At 49.1% G+C, this 19,188-nt stretch overlaps 1 protein-coding gene across 4 annotated transcripts in view; it reads left to right on the top strand.

Annotated features, from left to right (window-relative positions):
* Positions 1-19,188, top strand: part of EVC2 (EvC ciliary complex subunit 2) — a 115,839-nt gene that overhangs the window by 7,869 nt on the left and 88,782 nt on the right. For all 4 annotated transcript variants that reach the window (XM_034672139.1, XM_034672141.1, XM_034672140.1 and 1 more), the window contains exons 3-7: positions 1,165-1,441; positions 2,017-2,085; positions 3,886-4,072; positions 7,604-7,713; positions 10,944-10,997. In XM_034672139.1, coding sequence (XP_034528030.1) covers positions 1,250-1,441; positions 2,017-2,085; positions 3,886-4,072; positions 7,604-7,713; positions 10,944-10,997 — 612 coding nt within the window. In that variant the 5' untranslated portion in view covers positions 1,165-1,249. The remainder of the gene's footprint in view (positions 1-1,164; positions 1,442-2,016; positions 2,086-3,885; positions 4,073-7,603; positions 7,714-10,943; positions 10,998-19,188) is intronic.

Raw genomic sequence — 19,188 nt, 5'->3', positions numbered from 1 at the left:
GAGAAAGCATGTGTCCCTTAGCCTGAGGGGCCGGGTGAGGGTCCAGAGATGGGCGTCCCTTCTCCCTGGCACCCGTGGGATTTACTCAGACATTCCCGACTGAGTCAGCAGCCGGCCTGGGAACATGCCCACTTGCTTCCATAGCGAGTCCCCAGTACTCAGCTTTATTCCTGTTCCTATGCCATGACCTTGACCTGACTCAACCACAGACACTATCCAGGAACAAGATTCTAACGTTATCCAGGATCCAGTTCTACATCTTTTTGTTTTTTTCTTTTCTAGTTTTTTTTTCTTCCTACGTGGATTATGAAATTATAAAAAATTTCAAAATCACTTCTAAAGATCTTGCTATCAATAACACCGTAAGAATGACTGAAAAATAAAGTCATTCTTAATCACATTCCAGTTTGCATCTGGGTAGAAGGCAAATGTTGAAAAACACGCAACCTTACGAACCAAGTTGTTTCAGACATTCGGGTTTCTGGCTTCGAGCGTTGGTAACCCCTCCGCGTGTTCACCTTCATCCCGGCCTCTCGTTTGCTCCTTGGGCAGCCCCGTCTCAGGGAGATTTTAGCCACATTGCCAAGTGAGGGAAACTGAGGCTTCCAGTGTCCGGGGCTACACAGCCCATCAGCACCCACTCCTGACAGCCCTGCCGGTCCCTTCTACGTGACATTTCTGTGTTACCCATGGCACTCATGCATTTTCAACATGGCGGTAGGCCCATCCTCCTCACAGTAGCCATCAGGGGCGCTCATGATCTGCGTGAGACAGGTCATCAGAAGGACTCAGTGAGGGGAGACTTACTCTTCTGTCCACTGCAGAGTTAGGGAAGCTGAGGCACGGGGAGGTCAGATGACTTGCCTAGAGACCCAGCTGGTGAGTGACAGAGTCAGGATTCGAATCCAGGGCCATCTGATACCAGGCATGTAGGAATCACCAGGGCGCCTTGCTTGCCTGGAGGTCTGATTCAGTAGGTCTGGGAGGGGGCCCAGGAATGTGCATTCTAGCCCACACCCACGATGAGCGGCACACACTTTGAGAAGCACTCTCTTTAGGCTCCATAACAACCCCCACCCCTCCGCCAAGTGAGCACAACTCATTTTCCTGGCGAAGAGATGATAGGTCATTCATTTATTTATTCATTCACTCACTTGTTTTCAGCAAACACTTTCCAGGGTCCTTCCTCACACATGTGGTCCGCCTCTCGAGTTCCCCCGCGTCTTACTGCCTTCCGGTATTAGACTTCATGCGCTCGCGTCGCTATTTTGCAGTGAGGGCACCGTTTGGAAGGAAATTCAGCAGGAAAAATGAAGTCTTTAAGCCACTCCCAACTTCTGCACCCTCTACTGGGCCGGGAACTCAGTCCAGCCTTGCTTTCACTCCCTCGTGGCCCAAGAAGACTTTGTTTAAAAGAGAGTCTCCCATAACACACGGCCTGGTAAGTCACATGTCGGGTCCTTTCACTGAATTACCAGAAGCTAGAAGGAAACCGGTTTTGGGCCGGCCGTGTGTAAGATGCCACGGGCTTTGGTTCTTCAGAAAAGCCTATTCCTTCTGTACAAAAGCATCTAGTATCAAAGATGAATGGGGGGTGTGAATCCGAGCAGTGGGCTGCGGGGTCTGCTGTAACGGGCGCGAATCGCTGCCGGCGGTGTGAGCACACACACACGTTCCTCTTGTCCGAGCATCAGCCCCGGTGTGCTGTGTTCCCGTGACAGGGGGTGTTGTTCACACGCACCCCCCAGAGTAGGAGAGAGCTCCGGTGACCAGTGCCCACATTCTTCCTTCCTCATGGGCTTAAGTTCCAATCCTTTAAATACTTTCTTAAAAAAGTCTTCAAGATTACTTACGGCAGTTACTAGACTACAGAAGTGAGTCTCTATCCTTCCTTTAAAAGTTCATCTTGTGCATTTATTTATTTTTCATTTTTTTTTTTTACATCTTGTACTTTGATTAAACATGCGTAGTGTGAAGTGTTTTTCGTTTTCTAATCATTTCTGTACTTTATTGTAGTTTGGAGACATCTCAAGAGATGTTTCAGGAACTGCTGAGGATGGAGTGATTTTTCAGAAATGTGCCGTGGTAGGTATTCATAGGTGGCTTACAGTATAAGAGAAAATAGTTGGATTTTGACCAAATCACATCTGGGTAGAGTTACGTATTTAAGGACTGGCAAGTCACGGGGTTGTCCACCTGTGTCTGGACACGTGAGGGATGAAGTGACATACAGGGATTTTCTGTTTCATATCACGGCACCAGGACCAAGAGTTTTGGTAACAATTAAACTCCTGTTTGTGAAAATGCACTGTGGTCATTAGAATGGGAAAGAAAGAATGATGTATTTTCTTTCAACATTGATATGGTGCTTGACAGTGTAAAAATTTTACTCAGTGTTTTTAAAGTCTTGGATCCGTACTAATCCCAGGAGACGGTTCTTCACATTATTGTTGTGTGGGGGTCCCCAGGACCACCCTCAGGCTCTGTGATTCACTGGAAGGACTCACACGACTCGGGAAGCCTTTAGACTCACAGTTAGGATTTATTACAGCAGAAGTGTGCAGATTAAAGTCAGCAAAGTAAAGGGCGCATAGGACACAGTCGTGAAACCAGCCATAAGCTTCCCTCTGTCCTTCCCCCGTGGAGTCGTGTGGCCGATGTTGCATTTTCCAGAGCACTGACGTGTGACATTACGTACCACATATTGTCCACCAGAGACACTCACCCCAACCTTGATGTCCAGCGGTTTTAAAGCGGGTCCCTCATGGAGTCATGTGGTGCCCATGTGGCTGACCTCAGTAACTGGTCTCCAGCCCCTGCAGAGGTCACCTCGACACAGCTTGGCTCACGGCCCCCACCTCCAATCACACTGCTACCACACACGGCCTGCTGTGGCCCGAGGCCTCCGAGGCCCCAAGTATATAAACATGCTCTTCTCAGGCAGGATAGTCCAAGGGCTTTGCAGTTAGCCTCCCAGGAGCTGGTCAGGAGTCAGTCCTTTCTTCAGGGTGTGAGGGGTCTGGGCAGTCCACACCTGTGGAGTTAACCGTCTACTGTATAACCCTCGGTTTATCTCGGGCCTTCAGCTGTCCTGTGCCCCTTCCTGGATATAGTTGGTGATACCAGTTTCTCATACGTCCTCCTGTAGATATTTCTGCTGTCTGCCTGCATGTGTGCGTGTGTGCGTGTGTACATACGTGTGTGTGTGTGTGTACCTGTTATATACAGACATTGCTTCCCTCTTTCCCTGGCTCCTGTTCTGGCAGGGCTAGGTGAAGGCGGGGCAGAGGTGGTGGGAAAAGCTTCGAGAGTGGGAACAGGGCAATGTTGCTGAGCCCAGGCGGGGAGCCAAGCTGCTTGGGCCACCGGACAGCTTCCAACAGCCGAGCCGTTCAAACCCATGGCCAAGCAGAGCCTGCCTGGGGGACACTGGCCGGGAGGATGGAGACCCACCGACTTGCTCATCCTGGAAATCACATGGCCATCAGACGCCCTGGGCAGGGCTCTGGGGCTGGGCTAAACCTTCAAAATGACGGTCTGAGAAGGAGCCATTGTTTGCTTTTCTTGGTGACACCAATTGGCACCATCTTCCCAACCCGACTGTGGCTCTGTGCTTCGATATTTTTTTATTTCCCTGTAGGAATAATTTCACTGCATTTCAGGGTCCCAGTTACTTTGAAACTGTCACCAAGCAACAGCTTAGCAGGTGTGTGTCAAAACACTCCTGGGGCCTTTGAAATCAGACCTGATAAATTCTCCATCCCTGGTGAGATGGTCGTGCCCTCCCTCTGCCTGAGGACTGGACGTGCACAGGTCAAGCTGGGGGGTCACGTTAGGAGGTGGGACTTGCCAGCAAAGCTGCCCTCCTGTCATCTCCTGTCCTAGGTGTCCGGGCAGAGCGAACTGCAGACAGCTCAGGTAAGACTGCTCGTGGACAACACCAGGACCCCCGTGGCCACCAACCTCTCCGATCTGCTCCTGCTCGACAACATCACTGGCCTCTCCGTTAGGGAGTCAGATGGAAACCAGACCTCAGCAGGATTCCAGGCTTTCAGAAAGAAGTTTCTTCAAGGTAATAGCCGCGTGTATGAAGTCAGGGAGGGAAAGTGAACATACAGCCGCTGATGGCATGTGTAATGAGTGGCAGGCGTGTCCAAACACGTGACATGTGTTTACTCCCAGTGGATTTTACCATCAGGTATGGAAGGAGGAGATCTCCACTCAGTATCTGCACCCGAAAAGCTGGGTTTGTTACTTAAGTTAGGGAGACATAGGATTTGAGGGATGAGTTTTTAGGAAATAGGTATTTTTAGTATTTATATTAGTATATCAATTTTTATTATGAAGAATTCCAGACATAACCAAAGATAGAGTTTATAGTGAAACGCCGTCTGTCCACCACCAGACGACCAGGTTTCTCATCTCTCAGTGAAATGCAGAGCTTGGCTGGGGGGGTGCTGGGTCGAGGTGGGATTGGTTTGACACCAGCCCTGGAAGCATGCTCATGAGACCTTCGCACGAGTTCTCGCACGTTTGCTGGAGTATGTCCGCGCCGATGGGCTGGCTTTCTGAGTGCCACCGTCCCTGGTTGGCTTTGGAGGTGTGTGTCCTGAGGCAAGTTGTCATTGGTTAATTAACCAGGCTTCAGGGAATTCTGGGATTCGTTGTTACCATGACTTCAGGACTGTCCATTTTCTTGGGGAGGGTGAGACTTCATTTACTGAGTACCTATCTCATTTACAGGGGAGCAGACGGTCCACCCAGTGACCCTTACGCTGTGGTGTACGCTCTCACATGCTTAGGATTGACCTCTCCCCTTCCAGATGGTGTCCCACATTGCTCACCAATAGTGCCACGCTTTCCCTCTGAGCCTAGATAGGGCCTCAGAGTTCTCCTTGACCCCATACTCTTGACAGAAGCTACCAACGGGGTTGGCCCACAAGCAGCCACCTCTTTGCAGGCTGTGGTGTAAGCAATGTCCTAAAAACTGTTAGGATACGTCACAGCCAAGTGATCCTCAGTGCCTTCCCTCAAAGATGGAAAAACAAATCCCCCCCTGCCGCGCCCGGCCTTAAGCTTGTGAGCAGAGCATACCCTGGTCTCAACCAGACCTGGATTTGACTCCTCGCTTGGCCACTTAGGAGCTGCGTCGCCCCTGGAAATTACTGAATTTCTCTGAACTTGGGATGTGACGTGTGTCTATCAGCACCTCACAGTCGTAGCAGAGACTAAGCGAGGTGACGTGCCCTGGCTCTGCCCGGGTCCCTTTCCACGCTCTCCCAGCCTCTGGTCCAGCAGGCCTGCCTCTCTCCTCTCATTTCCCCAGTGGCTCCCAGCATCTGTGCTCCTGCCAGACAGACCACACTTGTCACTCTCCCTGGCTCCTCGGCATCCAGTCATGCTCTGCCGTGCGCCTGGGAGGCCCCCCTCTCCTCCTCTGCACCTCCCTGCTCTCCTGCACTCTGCCCGCTGCACATCCCGGAACATCAGCCTCTCCTCTGTCACTTGGGGACGGTGACAATGTCTACTTCAGGATGTGACTGTAAGGAGAAGGGGTTAATTCACGGAAAGCCTGACCCGAAGTGTTCCCCGTGTCTGAAGTGACTTTGTTGCTTGTGTTTAATGCGTGTGTGTGTGTCGTGTGGGAGCACAGGTGACGGCCCCAGGGGAGAGGTGGCGTCCTGCTTGTTCCCCGGGGGCTGGTGCAGGCAACCCCTCAGCCTCAGCCTCCTGCTCTGGGCATTGCAGCCTGTGAGGTCGCCTCCACCTGCCTCGGGGCTCCCTGTGGGGTCCGGGGGCAGGCGCACGGGGCAGGCTGTGAGGGCGACACGCCACTGTGCCAGGGTAGGGTTGGTCGCAGGACCTTCACTGCGGTATCGTCTCGGTGGTTTCTGTGATGCTGTCTTTGTGAGCCTAATGATTTATCATTGCATAAAAATAAAATGAAGGTATTGAGGGTTTTTAAAATAAAAATCCTAGTGGTTCCATAGCCTCAGTGCTCACTTCTCCTCTTCTTTACATTTTTTTGAGGTCTCCACGTGTTGAGAAAGGAAGCACATTACAGCATTTGAGGGCTAAATTCTGACCCCTGTAACAGGTGGAGGCAGGGCTGGAGGACAGGCTTCGGTTGACCAGGCGGCCCTACTCTCTGACCCGCAGAGCAGGATGGGCTTAGTCCCCCACTGGCCATTGCAGGCTGGTGCCCCCAGCCGGCAGCCCACTGCCGCGGGTCAGTCCCTCCCATCAGGTGGGGTGCACTGCCCTGTGAGGAGGGGCGAGGAGAGGCCCCCCCCAATTTCAGGGAGGGTGCCGTGCTCGCGGACTGAAACGTCGGGTGGGTGGTGAGTGTAAGCTTCCCCTGAGGGCCTCTTGTGTTGTTCTCCACACTCCTGGGGCTTCTCATGAATCTGCAGATCGGGACTGGCCCCCTGGGGAAGGAGACCAGCCTTGGTCAGGACTCAGGACAGCCCTGCTCCCCCAAACCACACACCCTTTGCCCCTGTGTGGGCCCCTCTGGGACTGCTGGTGGGTGGAAGAGGTCGTTTTTCTGTCCTGGGAAGGCTTTGACTCGGAGCATTGCATTATCCAATAACTCAAAGGGTACTCTGTACCCAAGGCTGGGAGTTCTCTCTGATTCTGGTACCCATCTGATCAAGTCCTGCCATGCTAGTCCACAAGGTGCTAGTCAACAAGGTGGGTCACGAGTGTTGCAGGGCCCTTAGGAGACAACACTGCGTCCATTTGTATAAAGATTCTCTGGCAGCGGCCTCCCAACACCTCCCTTTTGCAAATTCTCAGGGAGAAATGAAAATCTTAGGAAAGAATCCCCTACAAATTGGAACCCAGATATATTCACGTCCAAAAGGAATTAAAATGTGAGATCAGCATGTTTGCCCTTGTAAGTTTGAAGTCCAAAGTCTAACATTCTCAAATTAAGTTAATATTCCCCACACCCTCTTCCCAATACTTTATTCTATCCAGCACCCCCCCAGAGGTTTGTAGCTGTCCAGAGGGAGTTGGGGTCCCTTCAGCAGCATCCTGTGTCTGTCCCAACAATGGAAGACAACTGGCAATAAGAAGGAATGATGGGTAGTAAGGAGGGCACGTATTGCATGGTGCACTGGGTGTTATACGCAACTAATGAATCATCGAACTTTACATCAAAAACCAGGGATGTACTGTGTGGTGACTAACATAATATAATATAATATAATATAATAAAAAAAAAAAAGAAGGAATGAAGTACTGATTCATGCACGACATGGAAGAAACTCAAAAGACATCTGTTCAGTGAAAGAAATCAAACCCAAACTACACACATTATATGATTCTGTTTCTATGAGATGTCCAGAAAGACAAATTATTATCACCACCACCCCCAAAACCAGATTAGTGGTTGCCCAGGCCTTGGGGTGGCAGTGGAGAGTGACTGCCTTTCTTATTTGGGTGATGGAAATGTTCCAAAATCAGATTGTGGTGTGGTCACACGACTCTAAATGCACAAAATCCGTTGACGTGCACACTTGAAACGGGTGAAGTGGGTGATACGTAAGTTTTATCTCTAGGTTGTTAAAAAAACAACATGTGCTTTCTCTCTGAGCAGTGGGAGACTCCTTCTCGGTCAGCTACACAGCCTCCATCAAGGCCGGAGAAGTGGGGAGCGGAGAGGTTCTGATGCTTCCTGCCCAGCTCACCTTTCAGAGCTCAGCACAGGTATGTCCTCCTTACTTTGGTTTCTGTGTCCTCACTGTTGTTTTAGAAGCTGTGACACTTAGAGCACGGTATCTGTTAGTTCGTTCCTTCCTTCCTTCCTTCCTTCCTTCCTTCCTTCCTTCCTTCCTTCCTTCCTTCCGTAATACGGAATTCTAGATGAGTGAACGGGCCCTGGAATCTCACACACTTTTCTGTGAACCCGGCTCTCTTAACATCTCAGTGGGACCTTGAGTAATTACTTAACTCCCGTGGGTCTGACACAGGGTTATAATAAAGATAAGCGATCAGTAGTTTTCAGTTCTTTTCACTGTGACTTGCATAAAATAAGCACTCAGCCAGTAGTTTCTGTCTGTATGAGTTTGCTATGAGCTGCCTTGACAAAGTCCCCCAGACTAGAAAACTGTTTTCATGACCTTGGAGGCTGGAAGTTCGAGATCAAGGTGTGGGCAGGGTCGGTTTTTCCTGAGCCTCCCTCCTTGGTGCGTGGCCAGCTTCCTCTCCCTGTGTCCTCTGTGCCTGTGTCCTGATCCCCTCTTACAAGGACCCCAATCAGATTGCATCAGCCGCCGTAATGGCCTCATTTTAGGTAACTCACCTCTGTAAAGTCCCCACTTCCAAATACTGTCACGTTGTGAAGTTCTGGGGGCCAGGCTTCAGCATATGGATTCGGAGGGGACACGATTCAGCCTGTAACACCATTGCTGTTCGTCTCTTCACGTTTCGTTCACCTTTTAATCTGCGCGTGCGGTGAACGTGGTTCCTTGTGTGTCATGCCTGGCGCCCTGTGCATCCTGGGGACACAGGAGAAGACTGTCCTTGTCCTCAAGTTGCTCATGCTCTAATTACTTTGGTCATTTTGTTCTGATTTCAGCCTCTGGAGGTAGCAGCTTTCGCTAGATGGGGAAAGTGGGGCTCAGAGCGTGACTGCCCAGGTCCCACGACAGATTCCTAATCAGACCGCACGGCCGCCAGCTCCTTTCACCCAAGGCTCAAGGACCTGTGTGTGGTGTTGCTGCCACAATACGGAGAAGAAAAGCTAGATAAAATGAGATAAAAAGAAAGATTCCAAAAAGCTAAAGACCAGGTACAAGGAAACTATTAAATCAAACTGTCAGAAGAGACAAATGTCTCAGAAAATAACTAGGTACGAAGTCAGGAACAGAGGACAAAGAAGGATACAAAAATAGAGATAAAATCACCCGGAAGAAATACCATCCTAATTTCGGAGGACAGGGAACCAAGTGAGTTAAAATCAGAAGGGGAGAAGGCGGCAGTCAGAAACCAACCGTGGAAACTCAGCCTCCACCTCTTCCTGCCGGAGTGCTAGGACCTCAAGCCCCCCCCCCAACCCAAGCACCTGGGGAAGGCAGGTGGGAGGATGGAGGGGGGATAGAGGTGGGGAATAGAGCGTCCCTACTCACTGCAGGGCCACCTGTCTGTTCCTTTGCTTGGGGCCTCGTCTGCCTGTCATACTGACTTTATTTCCCTAGGAAACCCCCACCCCCACTAGAACAGGGACCTCATCTTCCCCATTGACACCTGTGTTCTCCATGCCAAAAATAGAGCCATGCACAGTAAATGCTCAGTAAATATTTGTTGAATAAATGAATGAACAAATCAGTAAACTAATAAATCTTGGGGAGGTTTTAGTTTTTAACTTCTCTGAAGCTCGGGTTTCTCATCTATGAAACGATGATTCTAGCCATGTCTCCATTATTATGGAAATGTCCTGCCCCCCTTGCATAGGCATCCCTGCATTTCGCTTGGCCCGTGTTTTCTGACTTCAGGCCATGATCTAAAACATGTTTCGCAAGCCTTGAAATTTCTCTAGGGGTGAGGTTTGACGTTTTGCAAAGAGATGAAGTCAAACTTCATCGTACACATGCAGTTTCTCTCTGCTTAGACCTTGGGTGTCAGAAAACACAGGGAGGAGGGGCCCAGAGGGAGAGGAGGGAATCGAACAACGTGATTGAGCATGCGTTTCTGAATGCAGCCTCGGGCATCCAGGTCCGCACCCCGAAACTCACAGGGTGTCCTGAATACCCCTGAACAGATGCATTTCAGGGATGGGAGGAGCTGGGTGATTGCTTCATACGTGTCTTTTCTTTAAAGACTCATATTTTTAAAAACTTTCCTTTTCTCCCTAAACAAGGGCCTCGCAGTGTTTTTATTTCCTTTCAAAGCCTCCACTAGGGTGTCCCACTGGCCCATCACGGGTTTGGGCTGCCCCAGTGCTGCTGTGGTAACAACTGTGGGGCGTGGGCCGGGGCTCCAGCTTGGATGGACGGCAGCCGGGATGGAATGACATGAGGGTTGCCTCGCTCCCTGGACTTCACGCTCCAAGCCTCGAGGCTGGGTTATACACACCAACACCACCACCACCACCACCACCACAACCGACCTTAGCCAACAGCAGGAATACTTTCAAGGCTCACTCCGTGTGCCAGGCACACTTCCAGATTCTAGATTAGCTAATTTAATACTCACAGCAACCGTACTGAGTTGAATAGGATTCCCATTTTACAGATGGGAAAACGGAGGCACAGAGAAGTCAATGCCTGCCTGCAGTCAGACTGCTCGCGAACAGTGGGGCCAGGTATGGGCCCAGGCAGGCCCCGGCTCTAACCACTGCCCTGTACTGCCTTTTAGTTTCAAGATCTGCCTGTGTCCCCGGGACAAAGTGTGTTCTTGCGGCACGTCTTCTCAGATGCTGCGCACTTGGACACATAGCTGGCCTAACACCCTTCTGTTTCCTGTAGAGCAGAGGAGTTTTAAAAGCACAAGGAGCAGACCCATGGGGCGTTGGGGCTTGGGGGCAGGGCCCATCACATGGGAGGTGTTGTCTGCACCTTTCCTGAAAGAACCATGCTGGCGAGGATGAGCGGCTGGCTGCTCTGTCGCCGGGCTGCTGAGCTTTGGAGCGGGTCCTCAGCCCCTGTCCAGCCTGACCCTAACCCCCGGCGTTTCACCGGCGGGCACATGGCCCCTGCTTTCTTGCCAATTGGGGAAACTGGTGTTTGGATTCAGACAAGCATCCAGGAAAGGAGGAGGCTCTGCAGGTCCACAGACCTTTCCCCCTGGAGGGACTTTCAGACCCCACAAACCCCAGCCCCCAACAGTCAAGGGCCTGCGTTTCTCCAGACATGAGGGTTGTAAATACACCAAATGACACCCTCTGTGTCAGACCCCAACACCTGTTGATGAAAGTGTTTTCTCTTTTCTTTTTCTAGAACAGAACCCAGCTAAAAGCCCTTTTCACCATAACAGCAGAAGAAAAGATAAAGGTAAGAATAAAAACTTGAGCTGGACAGTCCCCTGATGCTCCCCAGTGTGTCTTTTCCTGCCTCTGGTGTGTTGGTGTCTGGCTGTCCTCTGAGCCAAGGGGAGGGGGCAGCTGCTGGCCTTGGCAGCCCAAACCACTGTGTGGCATGGGGTCCCCCAGTGTGGCCAGAGACTTTGGGCAAGTTCCCTGGATGGCCCCTCCATCTGGGCAAGGAGGTGTGTCCTCACCTTGTAACCGCACTTTGCTTCAACCCCTGCTGGGGCCAGACGTTAAGCAATTGATGTACCCTGAATTGTGTGGTCTTCACCGCAATCCTGGGGGATAGATTCTATTTTAAAATCACCTTCATTTCATAGATGGGGAAACTGAGGCACATATAGGTCAAGTCATTTGCCCAAGGTCACCCAGCTAGTGTGTCAGGGTCCCCAGGACCACTCCCAGGCTCAGTGATTCACTAGGAGGACACACAGGATTCTGCATAGTCCTACTCATGGCTGATTTATTACTGAGAAGAATGCAGAGTAAAATCCACAAAAGGCAGAGATGTACGGGGCAAAGTCTGGAGGACACCAGGCACCAGCTTCCAGAGTCCTTGCCCGGTGGAGACACACAAGATGCACGGAGTTCTCCAGCAATGAGTGTGGCCGCACGTGTGAAGTGTCGTCACCAGGGAAGCTCATCGGAGACCAGCACCAGGGTTCTTACTGTGGGCTGGGCACACGGCATCCTCTGTGGGGCACATGCAGTGGTTCCAGACTCCCAGGAGGACTGTGTTCAGCATAAACCACGTTGTTTGCATGACAGCTTAGGTGCAGTGAGCCACTCTTATCAGGGAATGATGGGAGCCCTCCCAAAATCCAAGTTTCTAGATGCCAGCCAAGGCCCCGCCTTGCATACTGGCCTCTCAGAGTATAGCAGTCTCCGGCGTGCTGTGTGTGTGCTTTTCTCCTAGGGGTTGGTACCAGGATTTGAACACAGGCACTTTGGCTCCAGAGGCCGGTTGCTGGGCAGTGGGTCACACTCCCTCCTGGGGAGCCAAATCCCTGCCCCGAAGAGATGGAAACAAAATCCAAGTCTGGCTATAGCAAGGGGAGAGTTTATGGGGGGTGCAGGGGATTCAGGAAGTCAGGTGCCAACAATTCTCCTGGCTGCTCTGTGTGCTCCTGGAGGGTGGGGCCGTGTCTGCTTCGTCCTTGCACCCCACTCTGTGCCTTACATTCTGGCTGGCACTCAGTAGGTAAATGTCCATCAATGCCGGTGATTGCTGCTCGGTGGAGTAGGTGTTTGGTCGCTGTGTGATTGTAATAGAAGTCAGAGAACCTTCACTTAATTGATGTTTATGAGCCCTTCCTCCGTGCCCCAGACCTGCTCATGTGGATGGAGACAAGCCGCACCCCGCTCTTTGGGGCAGCCTCCAGCCCACACGTTGTCTTCAAGGGCGACGGGAGTAGGTACCTGCTGTGGGGGTGTAGACCCCTGGGCGCACGGTTTGGCAGTGGAGCACTGGGTTGGATTTCAGCCCTACGGCCCCTGGTCCAGGTGACCCTGCTCTGTGGACCCTGTTCAGGGAGATCACCACTGAGCAGGAAGGTGAGGTCTACAAATGTGACAGCGTCCCCCACAGTGTTGTGGGGACAGCAGGTTCTTGGACCAAAGCCTAGCTTTGAATCCCTGCCTGCCCACTGATTGTATGTGACCGTGGGTATGTTCCTTACCTCCCTGGGCCTCAGTTTCCTAGCTGTGAAATGAGTGATAATAGTACCCACTTCACAGGATAGTCGTCAAAGTAAATGGGTTGATGTGTGTAAAGCACTGGGCACAGTGCCTGGCCTTTTGTAAGTGCTCAGTAAACATCAGCCACTGTCTTTGCTATTATTATACGCACATGCAGACACCACCCCTCTGCAGGTGCTCTGTGGTAAGTGTGAATTGTGACCCCATCCGCTCCTTTGTTTTCTGTTACATTCCTGAGGATGAAACTGGCAGGTGTCAGCAAGGAAAGCAAAGCCCTAGGAAATTGCTTCCCATTTCGTATCATGAGGTCCTCTTGCCCTTTCTGTCTGCTGCATGAAGAGTCTGGGAGGAAAAAATCACACTGTACGTGCTTGACATTGGTGTTCAGATTGTGCTGGAGCTCCCCACAGCTTCTTGTGTTGATCCCATGTGCCCTCAAAAGGGCTGGGCGCCGGGGCAGGGACCCAGAGAACAAGGATCTCGGTTATAATCAAGAGAGAGACATTGAAACCAACTGTTACCTCCCCCAAATTCATGTAGAAGCAGTTCCGATAATAATTTTAATAGGATTTGGGGGGAGATATGTGATTAAATTAATCAGAGTTTCATCTGAAAATATAAATTTCCAAAATCAGATGAAAACATTGTGACAATTAAGAGGAATGTGGGAGGATTTGCCCTAGAAGATATTAAAGANCATAACGCAGGGATCACGCCCTGAGCCGAAGGCAGACGCTTAACCGCTGTGCCACCCAGGCGCCCCTATTAAAGAATTTTAAAGCTGCATTAATGTAGCATGCAACTCAAGAAAAGCCAGACCAATGGGACAGAATAGAGCGTGTGCACAGACGTCCGTATAATAAAGTAGTATTTCAAATCAATGGGCAAAGGATGTTCTCATTCATAAAGTGGTGGGCAACTGGCTGGGTCTTTTGGAAGAAAAATAAAAATGAATTCCCTCATCAGATTAAGATCTCAGTAAAACGATTTCTAAAAGGTAAATATAGGTTAGTATCATATGCTATGAAGAAAACCACGAAGGAATAACATGGATTTGAGTACACAAATAGTCGAAAATTTTACGTTTAAAAACAGCATTAAGAAAGGTAAGTGACAAATTTGGGAAAATACTTGTGGCAGACATAAAAAAGGATTAGCAAGTTTGCTATATAAAGAGCTTCTATTAATAAGCAAAAAAAAAAAGCGTCAGTATTTAGCTATATGCAACATGAGCATTTCTCAAATACAGGAATTTACAGTGTGTACCCTTGAGCACGGTGGAGGGGGCGTGTAACTGTGGGCAGAGTCACATGGTGTGGACTTGCATTCAGGACGGGAGGTGCGCAATCACACATCACCACGTCTACCTTCTCTGTGTCACCTCTTGTGTGGATTACTGCACCAGCCTACCTGTCCAGCCCTGCTCTCCTCTAGCCCATCATCCTCACTGTAGTGATCTTTCTAAAGCACAAAACTGCTTGCTTTTCCCTGTCTGGAGGGACTCTCTATTGCCTGCTGGATTAAGCCCAATTACCTGAGGTTAATACGCAGGAGCCATCAGAAAAGTTGGCCTGTGCGATCTCCTGGTGCTGCTGGGTCCCTGTGTCTTCCACACTGCTCCAGTTTTGCATATGCTCTTCTTTTCCTACCTGTGCTTGGGACACCATCCCACAGGAGTCTGACCAACTTCTGCGTCTCTGTGATTCCTGAACCTACCCCAGGCGTGTTGGTCGCACCCTTGGCTGGGATCCCCTGACACTGGGACATCTGATACACTTGTCACTCTGTGACATTGAGATTGGTCTCCTGGTTGGCATTTAATACATTTTTGTGACGTCAGAATAGAATTTTTGCCCCGGAATAGACTTTACAGATGATTTAGTTTCGCTTTCTCATTTGAGAGTGAAAAAAAAATCAGGTGTGGAGAGGCTGTGGGAGCTGGCCAAGGTCCTGAAGCTTGATGGCCACATTAAGGAACAGAGTTGTGCTGTGCAATGAATTCTCAAATCCACTTCTTCACTAGATTAGTACCTTAGCAAAGCTCCATTAATAAGTGTGTTTCCCTCACTCTTTTCAGAATTGTCAGCTGGGAAGCGCAGACACTCTCCGTCCTCAAGGGCTGTGGGACAAATGTCCACAAATCACTGACTCCCTCTGCTTCTTGGATCTTTAGCTCAAAGGGAAGGATTTCAACTAAATTACTGCTGAAATCTCTTCCAGAGAAATTCTGTATGGTCTTCTCTTTTCTCCAGACTTTTTCTGTCTTTTGGGGGTAGGCGGGCAGGATTTAATATCTGTCCATTGTGGACATTTAGAGGAAACGCCCCCTCTATATCACACAAACAGAGAAAGTTGGAAGAATAAAATAAAATTACCTCATAATCCCACCACTGGAGGACCATTGCTAACATGATGGCTTCTTGCTTCTATAAGTCTATGAATTTATTCATTACATAATTGAAGTCAAACTGTATAAACAACTCCTTCTCTTGCTTTTGTAACTAACTGTTGGATTATAAACATTGAAAGCATTCCTTTTGAAAGGCCTTTTTTTTGATCCAACATTGCTTTTCATAAATGCAGTGATAGAACTCATCAAAGGAATCTGCTCTCAGCTAATACGTGATTAAAGAGATGGTAAGAGCTCATGATTCTTTGTCAGAGACAAGCAGGAAAGTTAGGGCCTGGGGATGAGGAGGCTGGGATCACTGAGCTGCTTCTCTTTCCTTATTCTTTCGTTAATGAAGTTTATGGTAAATAGGCTCTTTGAAATCTGTACTTATAATCATTATCAGTGAAATTTGGCTGCAGGATTTCTGGAGGAAATCTCAAAAGTATGATTAACTTGGGGCTGATTTCTAGTGCTCTAAGGGCTTATATTTCTGCTCCTGTCACTGTGGTAGAGGGTCCCACCAGCACCCAGCCTCCCAAGTGAGACATCCAGGGACATTTTTGACCCCTATCTCTGGCATCCCACACAGTCATTCTGTGCTCAGTTACTGTATCCTGTGGCCTGTCTCCTAAATATTCCCGTAATTTCTGCCCTTCCCTCCAGCCTGCGGGAAGTGGTAGTAATAGCAGCTCAGATTTACTGACTGACCTCTGTGCTGCATCTCCAGCCAGTAGGCCCTATTTGGTGTGTGCAGTAAAGTGCACATACATGAAATTTACCATTATTGACATTTAGTATGTTCAGTGTTGAGCAGACAGCACCACTGTCTAGATCCGGAACATTATCATCACCCCAAAAGGGAACTCTGTTCCCATTGAGCAGTTGTTCTCCATTCTCACGTCCACCCCCAGCCCCTGGCAACCACTAATCTGCCATCTGTCTCTATAGATTTGCTTGTTCTGGCCATTTCATATGATGCAACGTGGCCTTTTGTGTCCAGCTTCTTTCCTTAGCATGGTATTTTTGAGGTCCATCCGTGTTGCCATGTTTATTGGTACTTCATTCCTTTTTATGGCTGAATCCTATTCCTTGTATGGGTGGACCACATTTTCTTTAAATATTCATCAGGTGGTGGACTTCTGGGCTTTCCCCATCTTCTGGCTATTGTGAATAGTGCCCCTGTGAATATTCAGGGACAGATTTTTGCTTGAACACCTGCTTTCCGTTCTTTGGGGTATACACCCAGGAATGGATTGCTGGGTTGTATGGTAATTCTGTGTTTAACTTAGCAAGGAACCACAGGCACTATTTTAATCCTCATTTTACAGATGGGAAATTGCAGCTTACAGTAGGGGAGGCCCAGGGCCCCACAGTGTGGAAGAGAGTAGAACTGAGAGCTGAATCCCCAACTAGGGCCTCGGTCTTTACTAGCATGTTCTCCTGCTTCCTGCAGCCTTGTTTCATGTTCTCATCCTCTCTTCCTTGGCTGTCACATCCAGTTTGTCCTCCTCCAGGCTGATGTCACATAGTAGCCAGATTTAACTTTCTAAAATACTGATCTGACCATGTTACTTCCTGGCTTAAAACCCTGCATTGATGCCCCCAGAAGCCCTTAGGATGATGTTGAGAATCACTAACCTGCTCTTGAAGGCCCTTTGGGACCTGGGCTGCATTTCTTCCACCTGCACATCCTGCTTATGCTGTTCTCTCTGCCTGGCTTGCCCTCCTCCCAGTTCATTCTCCCCTGCCCATGGGGCACCTCGTGGAAAGCCTCCTTTGTCCTTTGAGCTAGGTTGAGAGCTGCTCCTCTTCCCAGCCCCGTTCCTCCAGGCTTCTCCAGCCTCACTCCAGTCACACTGTGTCACTTCAGTGTGCTTACCTCTTTGTTTTTCTGCAGGATTATGAGGTCCTCAGAGCAGGGCCTGGATCTTGTTTCCCCCTTGTCCTTCCAGCCCTGTGCTCACTGAATAAGCTAGATGGTAAGAAAGCTTACCACCACATCCAAACAGTGAGTCAGTCCTGGCAGCCCACTTCAGTAGAGAGTTTCAGCAAACACAATTATAGCAAAGCTTGGTTTCTGTACATATGAAATGGGTGTTAAGAATTCGGAGTTTAAAGTATTTTTTCAAAGACTAGAAAGGGAGTAAGGCCTGGCCTCTGGCAAAAGTTCAATAAAGATATTGATGGTTCAGAGTAGTTTTAAGGAATGGATTGTGGAAGCTTTTGGCCAGACACTGGGAGATTTTTAAAATCCTGCCCTACCAGTCAGTCCAGAAGAGTGAGGTATTTACTCAGAATAGGAATCACAATGTTCACTGTGGCCCAAGACCCTGATGACCCAATGCAGGGCTCCTGGTAAAAGGCCAGGCCAGAGCCTGAGCCCCAGAGAGGCAGCTGTGGTATGAAGGCTACTAGCCCTGACAGCTGGGGGTGAATCCCAGGTTCACTGTTGACTAGCTGTGTGATCTGGGGCCATTTATTTAACTTCTTAGTACTTTTGTATTCTAATTTGTAAAAATATAGACTAAAACAGTGCCCATTTTGTGGTATTATTGTAAGAATTAAATGAATTAATGCATGTAAAGCACTTGGAACCATCTCTGGTGCCTAGAGTCTGCTCAGTACATGTCAGCTATGATGATGGTGATAGTGATGGTACTGCTGATGGTGGTAGGGGTGGTGATGATGATGATGATGGCGATAATGATGGTAGTGATGGTGCTGATGGTGAGAATGATGGTGAGGATGATGGTGTAGTCATGATGGTGATGGTCATGGTGAGGGTAATGATGGTGATAAAGGTGGTAATAATTATGTGGAGCCTCCCTCTTCCCTACATCTTGAGATCTTACTCTCCTTTAGCCATTTACGTGGAGAGGAAAGTTAAGAGCAGAGGCATTTTGGGCAGGTCAGGGAAGCAAGACCTAGCTTAATTTAGCAACACTGATAAATGAAGATTGAAAGAAGAAAGTGAGAGTTGTGGGTGGACCTGCCCCAAGCAGGCAGTCTAAACCTACATGCACTTATCACTTGGTATCAGACAGTAGGGATTGCAAGAGAGAAGGGAGAAAGATGGCAAGATTTGTAGAGCTTGCCCTACCTTTACCCTCTTTCTAGATAACAGGCATTCATTCCTGCATCAGTGTCAGGTCCTCCTCCCATGGCCTGCCACATTGCCTGTACTCTCCAAAGTCTCTTGGCCATGTGAATGGCCAGAGGAGGGCAAGACCTTAGGCGGAGATTCAGAGAAGGTGGGGGTGGGAAGAGGAAGACAAGCATGGTGGCCTGACCCAGCTGACCAGTTCTACTTCATGAAGTAGGAAAGGAGAAGACAGACAGAGGGAGACAATGACTCTGCCTGCATGTAATTCTGTCTTAGTCTTTGTTCCTGGTTCTCATCAATCAGGCAGGTAACTTCTATCATGGCATGGGAAGTTGGGACTAAAAATGTTTTTAGACAACTACACAACTCCCTGGACAAAGGCAGTGTGATCTAATGGGAGGAGAGCACGGACTTTGGAGTCAAGCAGGGCTAGCTGTGGTTTTTTAGCTATGGACTTTGATTATTTAATCTCTTTCCATCTACACTTACCTATCAATAGAATGGGGATAATACATCCCCCACAGGATTGCTGAAGATTGAATGATGCAAAGCATATGTCATATCTTATTCTGGGGCTGCCATAACAAATCATCACAAACTGTGGAGAATAACAGAATCTTATTCTGTCACAGTTCTGAAGGCTAGAAATCTGAAATTAAGGTGTTGGCAGAGCTGTGCTCCCTTTGATGACTTTAGAGAAGAGGACTTGCCTCTTCCTACCTTCTGGTGGCTCCTGGAAATCCTTCCTTCGTTGTACGTACATCACTCCAGTCACTGCCTCCATGGTCACATGGCCCTCTCTGTGTGACTCTGTCTCCACATTTCCCTGTCCTTATAAAGAACATTCATTAGATTTAGGACCCACCTGAATCCAATATGAACTCAACTTAATTACGTTTGCAAAGACCTTATTTCCAAGTATGGCCACTTAGATACTGGGGGTTAAGACTTTATATCTTTTTG

The sequence above is a fragment of the Ailuropoda melanoleuca genome, chromosome 11 (assembly GCF_002007445.2).
Source record: "Ailuropoda melanoleuca isolate Jingjing chromosome 11, ASM200744v2, whole genome shotgun sequence".
Classification (NCBI taxonomy): domain Eukaryota; kingdom Metazoa; phylum Chordata; class Mammalia; order Carnivora; family Ursidae; genus Ailuropoda; species Ailuropoda melanoleuca.
The sequence above is the reverse complement of the archived record's forward strand: the minus strand, read 5'-3'. Positions and strand labels throughout refer to the sequence as shown.